Consider the following 16,958-nt stretch of genomic DNA (forward strand, 5'->3'; position numbering starts at 1 on the left):
CTGCATCCCTTGGGTATATGCAGAAATATGCATCATAGTGTGCAGCCAATTGTAGTTTCCGTTTCTTTAGCAATTGGATGGACATGAAATTCCTGTGACAGTGAATGTTTTAAAAATGAAAATGCAGCCATTGTTGTCATCTACTCCCCCTCATGTCGTTTCAAATCTGCAGAACTTACTTTCATCCATGTAACACAAAATGAGAAGGTTTTTGAGTTCATATATAGAAGTGTCAAATGCCAAAAAGGGCATATTTTTCACTGCTTTTATAGTTGGATTTGTGACTGGAGTTTTGTTGGCCTGATAGAGAAAGAGTCATAAAATTCCTTACTTTTCCTCTGCCAAATTGTTGACACTGATTTTATTGATGCGTTCTTTTTAGGACCACCAAACATGGAATGAAACTAAAATTTCACCAATTTCACTATCACATTTGACATTTACTGCACATTTACCTCTTATCCTGACATAACAGACAAAAGACTCACCATGATTAAACTTAAAAGAACTGTTTAATTTACATTAAAATGACCTCGTGTTGGTTTAATTGAAAGGTCAGAGTTGTTTTATGTGTTTTGAGAAAAAAAGACACTTGTTAGTGTTACATGTTTTGTTGAGTTGGGAATTAGACGAGTTTCCATGGTTGGAGTTTTGGAGATGACCATTGTGAAGAGTGGAGCTTGTGCTTAGTTTGAGGCTTTAGCACTAAAAGGACTTGTTGAATATGCTGTCAGCCAGCGATATTTAAAGTAATCAATACTTTCTATTATTTGCTCACATATGGCTGCTGTTCTTTGTCGAAAAATGTATGTGTATATTTAGTATGTTGGTTTGTGCTGCATCTAGCTAGCAATTACTTGTAAAAAGTTGACATTTTAAAATAATTTTTAGTTTTAAAATGTAAGAGATAGTACAATGAATTAATGCTAAAATAATCTCAAAATCAAAATAATTATTTTATGGTTTTGCGGTTATTGCTTACACCTTGTTATTGCAATTCATGATAATGTAATTATTATAATAATTGTATGATTCACAAGGACACTGAAAAGTATAATACATTGCTGTGCATCCGTATGATTTTTATACTTATGTAAACACATGATTGCATGACTGACAGATCTATCACATGGGGGGCGGGGCTTTACAGAATAGAACTGTCAGTGCAACATGTGAACTGCCAATAGTGGAGGAAACCGTATACAACACTGAGTGGATTTCTTAGTCGCCGCTTACTTTGACCAGCCACTCTTTATCGTAATAAAACGAGCTCCACTTTCTTGTTAATTACCGCTCATTGCTTTTCCTAGTTAAGCTCTGAAGGACCTTGCTGAACAACGACTATCATCACCATCACCATCACCATCAGAAAGAGAAGTAGCCAGACCGACAGCCGCTCAGCTGAAGCGTTTAATAACAGAAGGAAACAACTGCGGCGCAGTGCGTGTGAATTAAAAACGTCGATTATGGAGAAGTTACCAACTCAATTTTAGGATCATTTCCAGACGAGAGAAAAGTGCTCAAATCCATCGGGATGGTTGAAGAGTTATATCAAGGTAAGCGTTTGTTTTCCGGGAAACATTAGTGGCATCATTGTGAGCGCTTTCCGTTCGGTTATTGTTGTGTTGCTTGCACATGTTGCGTCTGTTTTTGTGCTTTCGTTTGTTAAAATGAACAAAGGTTTCAAATGAAGACTTGATAGGACTGTTGTTTAAACTTTAACGATTGAATTATTTATTTTGCTCAAATTATACTGTCCCAATGTCTTGCTTTATATTGTTTTTTTGTTCTTTGCATTTTCAAATGAATGATAGCCTACTCTGTTTTAAGATGCTCAGTACATCATTACAGCTGACAGATACAGACAGTTTTCAGGGCAGCATGCGTTTGTTATTGCACAATCATTGGCGGAGAATAACATTGATTTATTTTGCTCAAATTATACTGTCCCAATGTCTTGCTTTATATTGTTTTTTTGTTCTTTGCATTTTCAAATGAATGATACTCTGTTTTAAGATGCTCAGTACATCATTAGAGCTGACAGATACAGACAGTTTTCAGGGCAGCATGCGTTTGTTATTGCACAATCATTGGCGGAGAATAACATTGCCATATGAAAATAAGTAGTTTAAAGTCAACATACCAGAAGTAAGTGCAAGATTTAGCATCATCTGCTGATGTTGCACAAAGTTCAGCAGTCAGATCATGATCATGTTTAATACAATACAGAAATCGACTTCTATGTTTGTAATAACTTGTGGTTCTGTACGTTTATTTGAACAGAATTTAATAAAACATTAAGTGAATGAACATACAGCCATTACATCCATCCAAACCATCAAATCAGACAGATGTGCGCTTTAATAGCAACCCACTCTGATTCCTCCAACAAAAGAGCAGTTATTCTTCACTGCATTTATAGCGAGTCACATTTCTCGTGTTAGTTCTAAGAGGTTCGTCATTTCACATCAGAATCTTTTTTTATGTAACTCAAGAACTGACTTGTCATGTGACAGCTTTGAAATGATTATTGCATGCATCATCTCTTAGAACTTAAAGTCTATTTTATGAGATTTCATTATTTAGAAAACGTATTTTGGGGAGGGGATTCACTGTTTAGTAACCTCACACATTTCCCAACACGAGTTTGCAGCGGCAGGGGCTTTAACTAAAACATGGATGCAGCATCACCTCTGATCTCCTGGGAGATGATTGCAAAAGCTGTGTGTCACCAGAGAGTGTAGTGAATGCTCATTAAGTTAAGCCTACTGTTTTTTCTCTCTCCATAAATCCACTAGAAGCTTTAAAGTGACTAACAGTGGTGATAGGAAACTCAATACTGTGTCCATTTTAGCTGTAGTTTCAGTTGGTTTTAGATAAATGATTGTCGTCGGCTGTATACAGGTTTGTTTTGAGGTGTTTGACAGGTGTTCTTTGCCACTGCCAAGTAATAGCATTCTTTTGACATGACCTCACCTTTTTTGAAAAACAGTCTATATAGTGGAGGCAAATACTGGATTCACAAAACAAAAATGTAACATGGCTACAAAATCAAATGTAACTTTACTGGAATGGGAAGCAATTATTGTGAAGTATGTCTATTGCACTAGTAATCTGTTCTGCTATTCTCCTAAAATGCCTGGCGGGAAGAAGACACACTGCCATCTTTACAAAAACACAGCGTTGATTAAAAATCACAGTTTTTCTACATGTTCTTTTGTCTTCGGACTAAAACTAACTAAATTGGTTTATTCCCCAAATAATTTTTTTTTTTTTTTTTGAATGTTAAACAAAATAAATACTTAAATTCAACAATTCTCAAGGACTGCCCTTAAGCAGGCTATAGGCAGTTTAGTAGTCTAAATAAATAAGTAAATATATTTACTGATTAACAGCAACCTCATTTGTGGTCAACCTGTGCAATCTAGAAAAGTGGTTTTATCTGGTATCGCTTGAGGACCCAGATTTCTGCAGTATTACTTTTCTGTTCTGTGATTTAATTCATTTTGATCATTTAATTCGATGCAACTGCATGATGTTTTATAATTACCAATGAAATTGGCAAATGAATGAATGTGTGTAACGAAAACCCCTGCTGTTACAATAATTAGCAACCTTATGTGATATACTGTGATCAACATTGGAAAGGTATAAACAGGACAGATGGATATAGGTGCAAAAATCACACACACAAAATATAATAGTGATATATGTTTATTTTGTATCTTAATGCTCCTTACACATGAACATTTTTCTTGGGAATGCACTCAAGGACTCAGTATGTATTGATTACAGATATGGTGTGTCTTCATACAGTAGCCGATAAGAGATGACGGGGTTTGTAGGGCTTAATCTGGAGCCTCAGAAGATTGGCAGGAGGTTTTTGAATTGTAAAGCTGTTGGATATGGCTCCCCTCCAGCTTATGTCTCAAACTGAGTTCAAGGATGATTCTGTTTTCATTTTTTATTTAGAATTTTTTTCCTTTTATTCTGCAGGAAAGTAATCACACTCCTCAGTAAGGCACTAATGGAGAATGAGACCATCCCTTTGGGCTACGTCCCACATTATCTTCTTCGAGGAGATCCCTTTGCTTCCAAGCTGTCCAAGGAGGCAGACATAGTGGCGGCGTTCTACATCCTTATCATCGGTAAGTGTACAAGTTGGTTGTTCATGTGAAAGTTCTTTATAAGCAGCATGTGAATTGTCATGGATAAGATCAGAAATAATTATTTAATAATAATAATTTGAATTCAGATATTTAATTTAGGTTACAGCAGAATGTCTGGAGTTTTAGTGGGTATGATTGTACTTATTTCTTGTTGATTTTAAGAAGTTTGTCTGGTAAAATGTCTTTAAACAAGTATTTGTAGTGAATTTTGTAGTGAATTTAATGAACTGAAATTTTCATTATAAAATAGTTACCAACAATGACATGATAAAAGCACCAGATATCTTACTGACTCTCAGTGATGTCAGAGAATGAGGTTTTGCAATCAGTTATTGTGTTACATAATCTTGCCTGAACATATAACAGCCTTTCATAAGAACTACTTAACGTCATATCCTCCTGACTACCAGCTATGGAGTTTTGTCCTCTGTAGAGGACATTGTGTTTTAGTGATTTCTCTGAGACGTTACATGTCACAGTTTTAAGTCTGGATGTCCTGTACAGAGCACATTCAGGGCTTTTCAAAGATAGCAAATGATTGGATGTTTCACCATGACCACTCCCTCTCCTTGGTCTTTAAAAATGGTTGACATTCATTTAGTGATCAAATGTAACACCCTAATGGAAATATGATAATATTTTGCAATTATCATTTAAATCTGACTAATTTTCTAATTGTTTGTCATAAATCAACATCTCAGGAAAATGTTATGGGGTTTCAAATCAACATATGACCTTCTGTTATGAAACAGGACGTCGTCCACTGTAGAGGACACCAGGACTTAAAGCATGTTTATTACACATTTTGGGAGACACAACAAATGAATAGAGAAATATATATCAATATTCCTATTAAATATTAAATATTATTATGAAAATCTTGCTTATTATTACTCCCATTATTGCACTTATTTGTTCATTCTATGTTGCCCCAAAAACACATTAATATGCAAATTAGATACAGTTTATAGATACATTGTATATAATGGAAAAACTTGTTTATGGCCATTTTACACACATTTTGCATAAAAAAAAATGTTTTTTAAAAATATCTTTCATAACGTAGTTGAGAATCGTCTTTATATAAAGTTTGGTATAAAAAATGAAAATTGATTTGTGATTAAAACAAACATCCCACTGTGTTTGCCTTTTCATGTCTATTCATGTCTTTTTATTTATTAAAAAACAGGACTTTTTAAAGTCCCGATCTCTTCTACAGAGGACATGGCATAACATATGAATAAAATATAATTTTTCAAAAAATGTTTTCTTATGCTCTAAACAATGTAATGACATGACAAAATACTAAATTCACAAAACTGTTTTTTCCTGGTAGTCAGGAGGATATTGGTTGGTAGGGCCTACATGCTAATGAACAGTCTTGGGAGTAGACACATTGACATAATCTTTAAAACAATGGGTCCAAACCCTGATGGTTCATTATGAATAAAGCCCACCCGAGAACTGTAACTAAACTGAATATGGATTTAATGAGTTTGTTTTTAATAAATATGTGTGCACCATTGCCATGTGTTCTGGCAAAAGAGAAAAGATTCTGCAAGATCCATGCTTTATTTATGAACTGATGGATTTCATTTTAAGATGTTTGTATTGACTAACAATAGTAGCCTGTGTACATATAAAATATATAAGCACATTATAGAGCTTTTTCAGTTACTGTACTGACACTAGGTGTTATGAATGCCTATTTGCCAACATGTATTTAATTCCTTCTGAATTGAAAAAGTTATCCGTTTAAATGAAATGTTAAAGAGAGGCTAAAACCCAACAAACATGAGAGGTCGGCCCGACGTGCAGATCATGTCTATATTGCGTCGGTCGGTCCAGGTGCAGAAGGTTAAAGCTAAACACTTTCTGAATTCTTAAGAAAGAACCAAAACTTGACTTGTAACTTTCCCTTAACATATTTACTGACATATCGCTCAAGACTTACTGATATAAAAATTATACTTAAACTTTATTTGGAGTACAACTTGTGCACAATGCACTTTTCTTAATATTAAGCCTAAAATGTGTTTTAATGTCACTATTGATGAGGATTGTATGATGTTTGAATATCATCGGTCTTTAAATGCAAGAAATTTCAAGTGTATACCTGAAGTATACTTGCAATAGTTCTACTTTAGTACAATCAAATATACTTCAGTATATCTTTAGTTGGACTTCAGCACTACTTCTGCACAATTAAAGTGCATTAAGTACAAAATTAGTTGTTCCAATTTAGGAAACTTTAAGTATACCAGTTTAGTATACTAAAAAAAATGCAGGGTATTTTTATTAAATACATAAATATGTAAATGTTTTCACTAGGGCAGTTTTAAATAATTTCTAACTGACATGACTTCTCCAAGAGGATGATTGCTATGTCCACTCTGCATAGTTGTTAAAAATAATTCAGATGTTTTGCCAATGCATGTCTTGTCTTTTATGCAATACATTTTTGAAAAGTTTTATTTGATAATCCTTTTTTTGTTCAGCACAACATCATAAAGTCCAGTCATCCATCAGCAACCATGGTATTAAAGCTATTCTTTGAAGGACGTTGCATCGCTTTTTTTTATTATTCAGATAGTTTCCTTTGCCGAGATTTCCATGTAATGGAAATTGTCTTTTGACCTGAAAGATGTGTGTGATTTCAGTGAAAAGTCTGAATCAATAGTTCTTCCTTGTTGTATTTCACAGTCTGTTCTCCTCTGTTTGAATCACGGGATAAGTCAGAAGGTGTTGCAATCGACATTTACTCTCAGTAACACATACAGATCAACAAATGCCAGTGATGAACAGGGTTCAGTTTAGGTCATTTGGTAGGTATAACTTTTGGACAACATGATAGTATTTTCATTTATGGATGGACTGTCCATTTGAGAGCATAAAATGTATCTGTTAGTGATGTTAATGTGCGTGATCCATGCACATTGATTCATGATCATATGAGAACAGCAGACTACAGGAAAGTGAAAGAATTCATTGAATAGTCACATGAAATAAACCATCTTCTCTGAAATGTTGCATCAGTCAGCTGACACAAAAGGACAAGATGTGAAATGACTGTATGTGGCACTCACAATGACCTTTGCATTGGAAATCTGATTTTCAAAAAGGGGCCTTGGACATTATGGATTGAACATAAGATTTTGAGTAATAGATGTTTTATTTAATTTTTGAAAGCTCTTTTCAGACAAATACATTTTAGCAGGCACCTATGTGGTAATCCAGGTCAAAAAGAGAGAAAAGAGGAATAACATGAATGGGAACATTGTTTCATTTGAATGTATGTGGCTGTAACCAGAAAAGACTAATTATCACTTTGCTCTTTTGTCTTAGTGACCTTTTTTTGCCCTTTCACTAGGAAACGGGATAACCTGTAACCTTCAACTCTTATTACTTCTCTAAAACAACTGGTACAACAGGAGTCTTGATATGCAGTCATTGTATTTCAACAAATACACAACTCGCAAACACCTGCGACACAAACTGATACAAATGACTCAATATAATGGAAAGAATAAAAAATACTTTTTAAATAAGACTGTTAAGGTCCAAGACTTTTTTCAGTCATTTTAGAAAACAGCATCAATCTGCACATCATATCTAGTTGTGTTCACTATTTAAAAAGGTAATCATTTATTATTACCCACCAGATATGATGTATTGTGTGTGCAGTAACATCTTTGTAAGAAAACATGCAGTATTACAGTTTGTCTTGTGTTTTTACAGGTATCTTGTCAGCCACTGGAAATGGTTATGTCATATATATGACCATCAAACGGAAGAGCAAGTTAAAGCCACCAGAGTTCATGATGCTGAATCTAGCCGTGTTTGACTTTGGCGTATCAGGTGAGACTGTGCGTTTGACTGACTTGATGTCATGCTGCTGAAATATTGTTTTCATCTGTCAGATGTGCTTTTCAACAATGAATTCATATTTATAAAGTGAAATAGAAGTGAAATGATGTATTAGATAACTGAAAGGATCTCTTTGTTGTTTATAGGATTTTCTGTCTTTGTGTGTGCGTTGAAGATACATATAAAGTTTTCTGTGTATAGTTTGTATAGCTTGTATTGGGCTTTGGGCATTATGTTCTGAGTTGACAGCATGGCAATAAATCTGCCAAGGTTATTCAGTGCCTCTTTTATGATACTTGTCACTGTCTTCTTCTTACTGATTTATTTGCTGTTATTGAATTGATGCACCTGTATAAATCATACACAGAATTTTAAGCCACAAGGTTACAAAAGTGAACAAAAGAACAAATATACCTTGATTGACCCTCTTTTCCTTCAGCTTACTCTGGTCATCTTTTTCTTATTTTAGTGTTTAGTCACTAAAATACTACATTACATGTCATGACCACATCTCTCTCAGTGTGTTTTTGCACTTTTTGCTATAAAGTCTACTGTAGATATTTATTCTGTATACTATAAGCACTTTTTGTGAATAAGGACTTGTAGAAAATGCTTTTAAAGCATCCACAACTGTGGATATAAAGTACATGCATTACAATTTGTGTTAAAGTCACTGATTATATACCAACAGTATATAATTTTTAATTACTCTTTGTTTAGATCATAATTTATTTTGAAAACAACAATTCATATTTTATGATAGCTATTAATATTATACAGTAAGAATCAAAACAGTCATATCTATATTTAACATACATTTAGAAAGATAATGGCGGCATGATGTATATTTTACTAAGTTTATTAATGTGACCTTCATATAACAAGAAAAAATTAAAACTATGTTAAAATATAACATAAAAAAACATAAAGTGCTTATGGTTATTGATTATGAGTGTGTTTCGTTCACAAATTTGGAATGCTAAACTGCTAATAGAAAACACATGACATGATTGCTGAAATATTGTCAGAGAAAATTATTATTCTTAAATTGGTATTATATAATCTCCATTGTTTGACAAATTTATCAGTACATTTTTAATGGGGCACAGAGGTATTTCATTGGGGCTTGTACCCCCAGTAAAAAGGAACCACTGATTCCAATGTGCTGGCCTTTGTTCCTTCTTCATAACAAAGATTTCCTCTCCTTCAACAAATTTGTATTCATACTTGTACTCTAGGCCCACCTAGTGGATATTTAGTGTCGCTTCCTCAGGGGAGCAGTGACCCCTGATAATAAATCCAGCATTTCTTAAAGTATTACATGCTGCTTACAGCTCAATTTTCATTTAAATAGATCTTTTTTTGGTAACACTTTACAATAACAGTACATGAATAATCATGTACTAATGCCTAAATTAAATATTACATGAAGTAATGATGATTAAGGCATATACTAATCAAGCTAAGCTAATCGACTTTAATTATAGCAAGTGTGAATTCATGTGTGATTAATGTCCACCTTGACTACATGTTAGTATATGTTTGTTACACACATGAATTCATATGACTATTAGTTCTTGATTACTACATGCCTTAACTCAATAGTTCATATTTAATTAATATTTAATTTAGGTGTTAGTACATGATTGTTCATGTACTGTTATTGTAATAATCTGCATAATCTGTTTAGTCGCCATCATCCTTAAAGGCAGGGTAAGTGATTTCTGGTAGCCAATGTTGATATTTGAAATCACCAAAACAAACACGCCCCTACCCCAAAAGGGTCTTGCCCCTATTTTGATAGCTCCGCCCCACATATACGTACGCAACCCAGGCAACGATTAGTTCTGTGAAACAAAGCAAAACCAATGTTACACCGTGTCTACATCGGACGTGAGCGGCGCGGCGCAACAAATCCCAGACAGAAAACTGCTGCCGGGTTCTATTATGACGTGCTGACACAAATTTCAAATGGTTTTCAACAGTCGTTTGATCGCGTCCAGTGTAGGCAGACTTTAGCTGTTGTAGACACAGTGTTACTCACCTATTGAGAAGAAACAAACCAACCTCGGCGTCCGATCGCAGGCCTCCGCTCCTTGAGTTCTCTCCAGCGCTGGAAAGCTGATCCGATATTTACACGGGTCCTACTTCTTGCCTTATCGTTCCGCAGACGTTTTCCTCTTTTGTTTTTTATCCACCATCCCTATCTTTCTGTCGCTCTGCTCGGCTAATGTCCGTCCCATGCACTGAAAGCTCTCTCCTCCACATCACGAGTAGACACGCCCCTTATTGCTGATTGGCTACAAGTTTGTTTTGCTATTCGGCCCGAATCAGTTTTCTAAAGTGTTTTTGAAAAATTACATACCCTGCCTTTAAACACTTACTTTCTAAGATTTGCAGAACAAACGACCTCCTGTGTAGCTCATAAAGTTCATTCCAGTTAATTAAAGGTGTCATTTTCTGAGCCACTGCCAAAAATAAGGACTGTTTTCAAATAAGTTTCTCTCTGCCTGCAACTGGTCAGTCGACAGTCCTGCCCCAAAATCACAGCATTGGTTTGATCAAAACAAACTGAGTAATAATGTTTTTTGAGAGAATCAGTTTACAAAGGGCTTACTTATAGCTGCCTTTGTATATTAGTTGGGATGGGAGAAAGTAAATTACATCGATAAGTTGTGCTTGTCAGCCATAGCTTGAGCATGAGGGACGAGAAATTTTATCAGATATGATTATAAGTAAAAAATAATAAGGCAGGGGCGTAGCCATCATTTCAGAAGTGAGGGGGACAGAAATGTTATATATATTAATATATAACATTATAATTAATTAATATAATTAATAATCTATATAACCTACCAGTCAACAGTTTTTGAACAGTAAGATTTTTAATGTTTTTGCGAATACACTTGCCCGAAAAAGTGCGGGGGACGAATTTACGTGATATTAAAAGTGGGGTGGACACGTCCCCTGCGTGCCCCGCGTAATCTATGCCCCTGTAATAAGGCTTTTGTTTCCCAGGAGTCATGCACATGGCAGACTACTCTAGTGTGTCACATTTACGCAGACTTCGGGTCATCGTGTGCTTTCCACCTCTGGCTACTCTCCCACATTTTTTGTCAACATATATGTAATCTGTATGTATTAATGAGTATCTGCATCATATGTCAAACAAATATAAATTTAGGTATTTTAGATATAGACAGTCATCAAAGATATTAATTATAAAAAAGATATGAAATCTTTTTAACATTTTACAAAATTTTAAGAAACATCAGGAATTATAGTTTGCAGTTTGCTGCGCTCTTGTATGTTATTTTTAAGGACATGAATCTTATTTTATTTGGATTATACTAATTACATGTGAACATGAATGATTATGGAACATGAATAAACATTGATTATACTGCGTGGTCAGCTCTGTATATTAATTCCTTTTTTAGGGAACTTTTGAACATCTGCCATCACCATCCTCTAATTACGAGTATCGAACAGGAACACAAGAGTTAATATTTTCATCCTACAAAGCACTTCCTAAATACTGCGCTTCTTTCCTCTCTTATATGCAGTTAGAAGGCAGGCTTTAATTTTTTTCCAGAAGATCTGTCATTTGTGACCCTGGACCACAAAACCAGTCATAAGGGTCAATTTATCGAAATTGAGATTTAAACATCATAAATAAGCTACAATATTTGGACGAGATACAACTATTTGAATATCTGGAATCTGAGGGTGCAAAAAAAATATAATACTGAGAAAATCGCCTTTAAAGTTGTCCAAATTAAGTTCTTAGCAATGCATATTAATAATCAAAAATTAAGTTTTGATACATTTACGGTAGGAAATTTACAAAATATCTTCATGGAACATGATCTTTACTTAATATCCTAATGATTTTTGGCATAAAAGAAAAATCGATAATTTTGACCCATACAATGTTTTTTTTTGGCTATTGCAAGCGACTTAAGACTGGTTTTGTGGTCCAGGGTCACATTTGCTGACTCTTTGCTAGTATTACTATGCATAGTTTAGCTATAATGTCATTGCTCCAAAACATGGATACTGCTCGGGCGGTCTTGGTTGTTCCCAGTTTCTCTGTGTGAAATTGCCCTCTGAGAGCTTGCTGTGAAACAAAAGTATTCTTTTTTTCAGTGATATTTGCTTATGAAACTTTTTATGGCTTGTTTAACATCAAGTTCTTTTTGTATGTTTTGTCAGTCACTGGAAAGCCATTCTTCATAGTGTCTAGTTTTTCCCATCGCTGGCTGTTTGGCTGGCAGGGCTGCCGCTACTACGGCTGGGCCGGCTTTTTCTTCGGATGCGGAAGTCTCATTACTATGACGATTGTCAGCTTAGACCGCTACTTGAAGATCTGTCATTTAAAATATGGTAATTAAAATTAGCCTACCTGTCTGTCTGTGATTCTGTTTATTCTGTCTGTCTGTCTAACTGTCATTCTATCTATCATTCTATATCTGTCTGTCGTTCTATCAATTGTTCTATCTGTCATCATATCTATTGATGTGTCTGTCAGGCGTTCTATTTGTCTGTTATTCTATCTTTTGTTCTACTGTATATGTCTTTCGGTCTGTCGTTCTGTGTTTCTATTTGTCTGTAGTTATATCTGTCTGTCGGTGTCTGTTATATCTATTCGATCTGTCTGTCGTTCTCTGTCGTTCTGTAATCTGTTAATCTATCTTTCTATATTTCTATCTGCCTACCTGTCATTCTTTACTGTTGTATCTGTCAGTCTGTCTGTTGTTATATTTATTCTGTTAGTCTGTCATATCTATTTTTATTTCTGTCGTTCTGTATTTCTGTCTATTGTTCTGTATTTCTATCTGTTTATCAATTTTTCTATCTGTCTGTCTATCTGTCATTCTGTATTTCTAGCAATTTGTCGTTCTATCTATTGTTTTAGCTGTCTAGCTAGCTTTACTAACATAATTTTACTCTGCCATCAGGTGCGTGGTTCAAAAGGCATCATGCCTTTCTCTCTGTGGTTTTTACATGGATCTACGCTGCCTTCTGGGCCACCATGCCAGTGGTGGGCTGGGGTAACTATGCACCTGAGCCGTTTGGCACCTCCTGCACGCTGGACTGGTGGCTGGCCCAGGCCTCGGTGTCTGGCCAGTGCTTTGTTATGTGCATGCTCTTCTTCTGCCTCATCTTCCCCACCTGCATCATTGTCTTCTCCTATGTCATGATCATCTTCAAGGTGAAATCCTCAGCCAAAGAAGTCTCTCATTTCGACACACGGAACAAGAACAACCACGTCCTGGAGATGAAGTTGACAAAGGTTTGCGTGTTTTAATAATCATAAATGCTATGTGGAAATGCCATGTCATTTTTTTATATGGTTCCATTTGCATCCTCCAGGTGGTGATGTTGATCTGCGCAGGGTTTTTAATAGCTTGGATCCCTTATGCTGTGGTATCAGTGGTGTCTGCTTTTGGAGAGCCTGATTCAGTGCCTATCCCAGTCTCTGTTGTGCCAACTTTGCTGGCCAAGTCCTCTGCTATGTACAATCCAATCATATATCAAGTCATTGACTGTAAGAAGAACTGTGCAAAATCATCCTGCTTTCAAGCTTGGAGTAAAAAGAAACACTACAAGACATCAAGGTATGTGCAACGTTCAAATTCTAGAGGAATGAGGGATGAACTGGCTTCTGGTCACATTTTTATATATGTACATCCTTAAAGGAATATTTACCCCAAATTTGCTGAAAATGTACTCACCCTCAGGCCATCCAAGATGTAGATTGGTTTCCTCATTTGAACAGATTTAGAGAAATTTATCATTACATCACTTGCTCAACATTAGATCCTCTGCAATGAATGGGTGCCGTCAAAATTACTTGTGGATTATTGTAATGTTTTTATCAGCTGTTTGCACACTCATTTTGATGTAATGCTAAATCTCTCCAATTTCCACCAATTTCTCCATCTTACCTGAGGGTAGTTTTTCATTACTTCTCTTGATTGTGTCTTCTGATACATCTGTTGGGACCCCTGTTATTACTCCCTTCATCCATTTCTTCTCTTCCAACAGTGTACACGAAATTTTTTTCCCTGCTAATGTCTTTAAGCCTAGTACCTGTTTTTGTTGTCTGCTATCTTTACAAAAAAGTAGCAACTTTCCATTCCGTAACATTTTCGCATGTTCGATTTTCCCGATCTCTTCTTTGATCGCTTTAGTTATTTTCAGTGGGTTCAATGCATTCATATTATCGGACAAGAAATGTATCATTACCTTAAACTCTTCCTTTTTCCTTTTCTCCTGTTGTCTTTCCCTTTCACTTTCCGAACCAGAAAGTTGATTCCATTTTTTTTTCCTTTTCCGATTTTCTACTATGTTCCAATTTCCATTTTTACCTCCTTTCTCCCCGCCACTACATTCATCCTCTATGTCCAGCTCACTTCCTGATCCTACGTCACTTCCTTCCATCTCTGCTCCAGTCACATCCTAGTGTCGCCAACCGCCCTCGTCGTCTACTTCACTTTGTCAGGCAGTTCCTATTTAAGAGATTTCTTGATTGCGAACAGGTGTGGCAGTAATCAGGCCTGGGTGTGGCTAGAGAAATTGAACTCAGGTGTGATAAACCAGTTTTAACAGGGGGGCAAACACTTCTTCACACAGGGCCATGTATTTTTGGATTTTGTTTTCCCTTAATAATAAAAACCTTCATTTAAAAACTGCATGTTGTGTTTATTTGTGTTATCTTTTACTAATATTTAAATTAGTTTGATGATCTGAAACATTAAAGTGTGACAAACATGCAAAAAAATAAGAAATCAGGAAGGGGGCCAACACTTTTGCACACCACTGTAAATGTTCATGAATTATTCCTCTGCACTATAATCATCATATTATGAATCAAGGGCAATATGCAAATGCATATATCCCACTGTGGGTGGATGATTTTTGCTGCTGTGCCGCATCTCGCTGTCTGTCTTGTTCCATTAGTGTTGTGTTAAGACACTATCTTTAAGTCAATTAAAAACAGTTACCTGTGTCGAAATGCATGCATCAAGTTTTAGCTGGTTAGCCTGGCCCTGTTAGCCTTTTCTGGTAGATTTTGTGATACACAGTGTATTATTTTCCATTTATGCCATGCAAAAGTGACCACGTATTCTTATGAAATCTTTTGTTTTTTATTGCTGATATTTCGATATAGTAGTAGTTGTTTTACAAATTTGGTTTTGCAGAGCTCTTAAAACAATGGAAATTCTGAATGCAAAAACATCTGTCTTTATAGATTTGTTGGTATGCAGCAAGAATGTGATGCACTTGCATGTTCATTGTCATTGTCCAACTATAAACTTTAGACATCAACAGTTCACACCCGCCTAACTATGCTGTTGTGTCCTACTGCCGTCAACTTCACATACTCTGCAAACACATCTCTTAAGTTGATCTGTGTGTGTATAAAATAATTAAGTGGTAAATATGATGTATTTTTATATATTTTTTTTATTTGTGTGTATTCTATTCCAGCATTCTCAGAACCACAATGTTTAAACAAGGACACCGTAAAATAGTGTTACCTAATTTTTAAAACGCTTATTGGAAAGATTTTTGACATAAAATCTAGTATGACTTGATTAGGCTGAACGTAACAAAAACAACTGATTGACAGAAGACTATTGAATGCAGCTGTCTTGTTTTTCTCAGGTTTTACTCCATCTCTGCCTCCCAGAAACAGAGACCAGCCAATGAAGTTCCAGTTGAGATATGAGGAAATGACAGGAACTCACAGTGGGCCTGTGATAGGACACTGGGCAATTTGTTATTGTGCAATTTAGACATCAACAGTTCACACCCGCCTAACTATGCTGTTGTGTCCTACTGCCGTCAACTTCACATACTCTGCAAACACATCTCTTAAGTTGATCTGTGTGTGTATAAAATAATTAAGTGGTAAATATGATGTATTTTTATATATTTTTTTTATTTGTGTGTATTCTATTCCAGCATTCTCAGAACCACAATGTTTAAATCATCTGCTTGAAGTCTAAAGTGACATCGCTTTTCAACAAGTCTGTGTTCAGTTTATTGTATCTTATTGAAACCGGTCACACACACATATCTATACAACAGCATGGTCACAGATAAACAACAATATATAGATATAGCTATATACAGTATACACAACATGAGTGCATAATATTATTATTATTATTTATCAAATTAAATGTGCACTGATTGAGACTATTGAATTTCGTTTACATTATTATAACAGACGTATCATGATAGTTTCAGGGCATGTGCAATGATTATATACTTACATCAGCAATTTTACATAGAAAGGTGTCCCCCAAATATTCAGTCCATGGTCTTAAGAATTTGTATGTTTTCTTCATTTTATTTTTAAACATTTAACTCATTTTAACATTATTTTTATATAGTAACCTTTTTGCATGTTATCAACCTGCAGAAAGCCTCTAAGGTTAAAAGAAGAAAGTGAACAGTTGGTAAAGATAAGTTGTTTACAGGTACTAGTGAGGTCAAACGTTTTCCATAAATATTGTAGATGTTCTGTGGAAGTTGGACAACTAATGGAACTTCTAACAGGTAATACTGTAGCAAGCTGCGTTTACAAAATGTTAGATGTTTCTTTTTTTAAATAACAGAGACCAGCTTATGTCAGAAAATGAGCTCTTAGAGGGCCTAAAATGAACATTCACGGTATAATGGTGTTTTATTATCAGAGAGAAGCTTGTAAATACTCAAAACAAAATGCGAGCACAATAATAGCTAAATAGTATTAAATATTAAATAGGTTAAACTTATTTTGATGCAGATCACTGTTTTACCTGAATGGCAACCAGTAAGATTTTTGTAACTGGAGGCTTGGTTATACGACAGACATATTATCACTACAAAAATTGTTGAAGAAATTAATTACAAAGAAACAAGAAG

General features: G+C 35.2%; 1 protein-coding gene across 1 annotated transcript; it reads left to right on the forward strand.

The window, feature by feature from the left end:
• The first annotated feature begins 1,157 nt into the window (after positions 1–1,157).
• On the forward strand, positions 1,158–16,335 carry LOC107732532 (opsin-5-like). The gene is made up of 7 exons (XM_016543891.1): positions 1,158–1,556; positions 3,997–4,148; positions 7,908–8,027; positions 12,252–12,422; positions 12,998–13,332; positions 13,413–13,657; positions 15,711–16,335. The coding sequence occupies exons 2-7, from the start codon at positions 4,028–4,030 to the stop codon at positions 15,772–15,774; spliced, it is 1,056 nt and encodes a 351-aa protein (XP_016399377.1). The 5' UTR covers positions 1,158–1,556; positions 3,997–4,027; the 3' UTR covers positions 15,775–16,335.
• Positions 16,336–16,958: the final 623 nt, after the last annotated feature.

This window comes from Sinocyclocheilus rhinocerous, unplaced genomic scaffold (genome assembly GCF_001515625.1).
Source record: "Sinocyclocheilus rhinocerous isolate Xijiao unplaced genomic scaffold, SAMN03320098_v1.1 scaffold640, whole genome shotgun sequence".
In the NCBI taxonomy this organism is placed as follows: Eukaryota; Metazoa; Chordata; class Actinopteri; order Cypriniformes; family Cyprinidae; genus Sinocyclocheilus; species Sinocyclocheilus rhinocerous.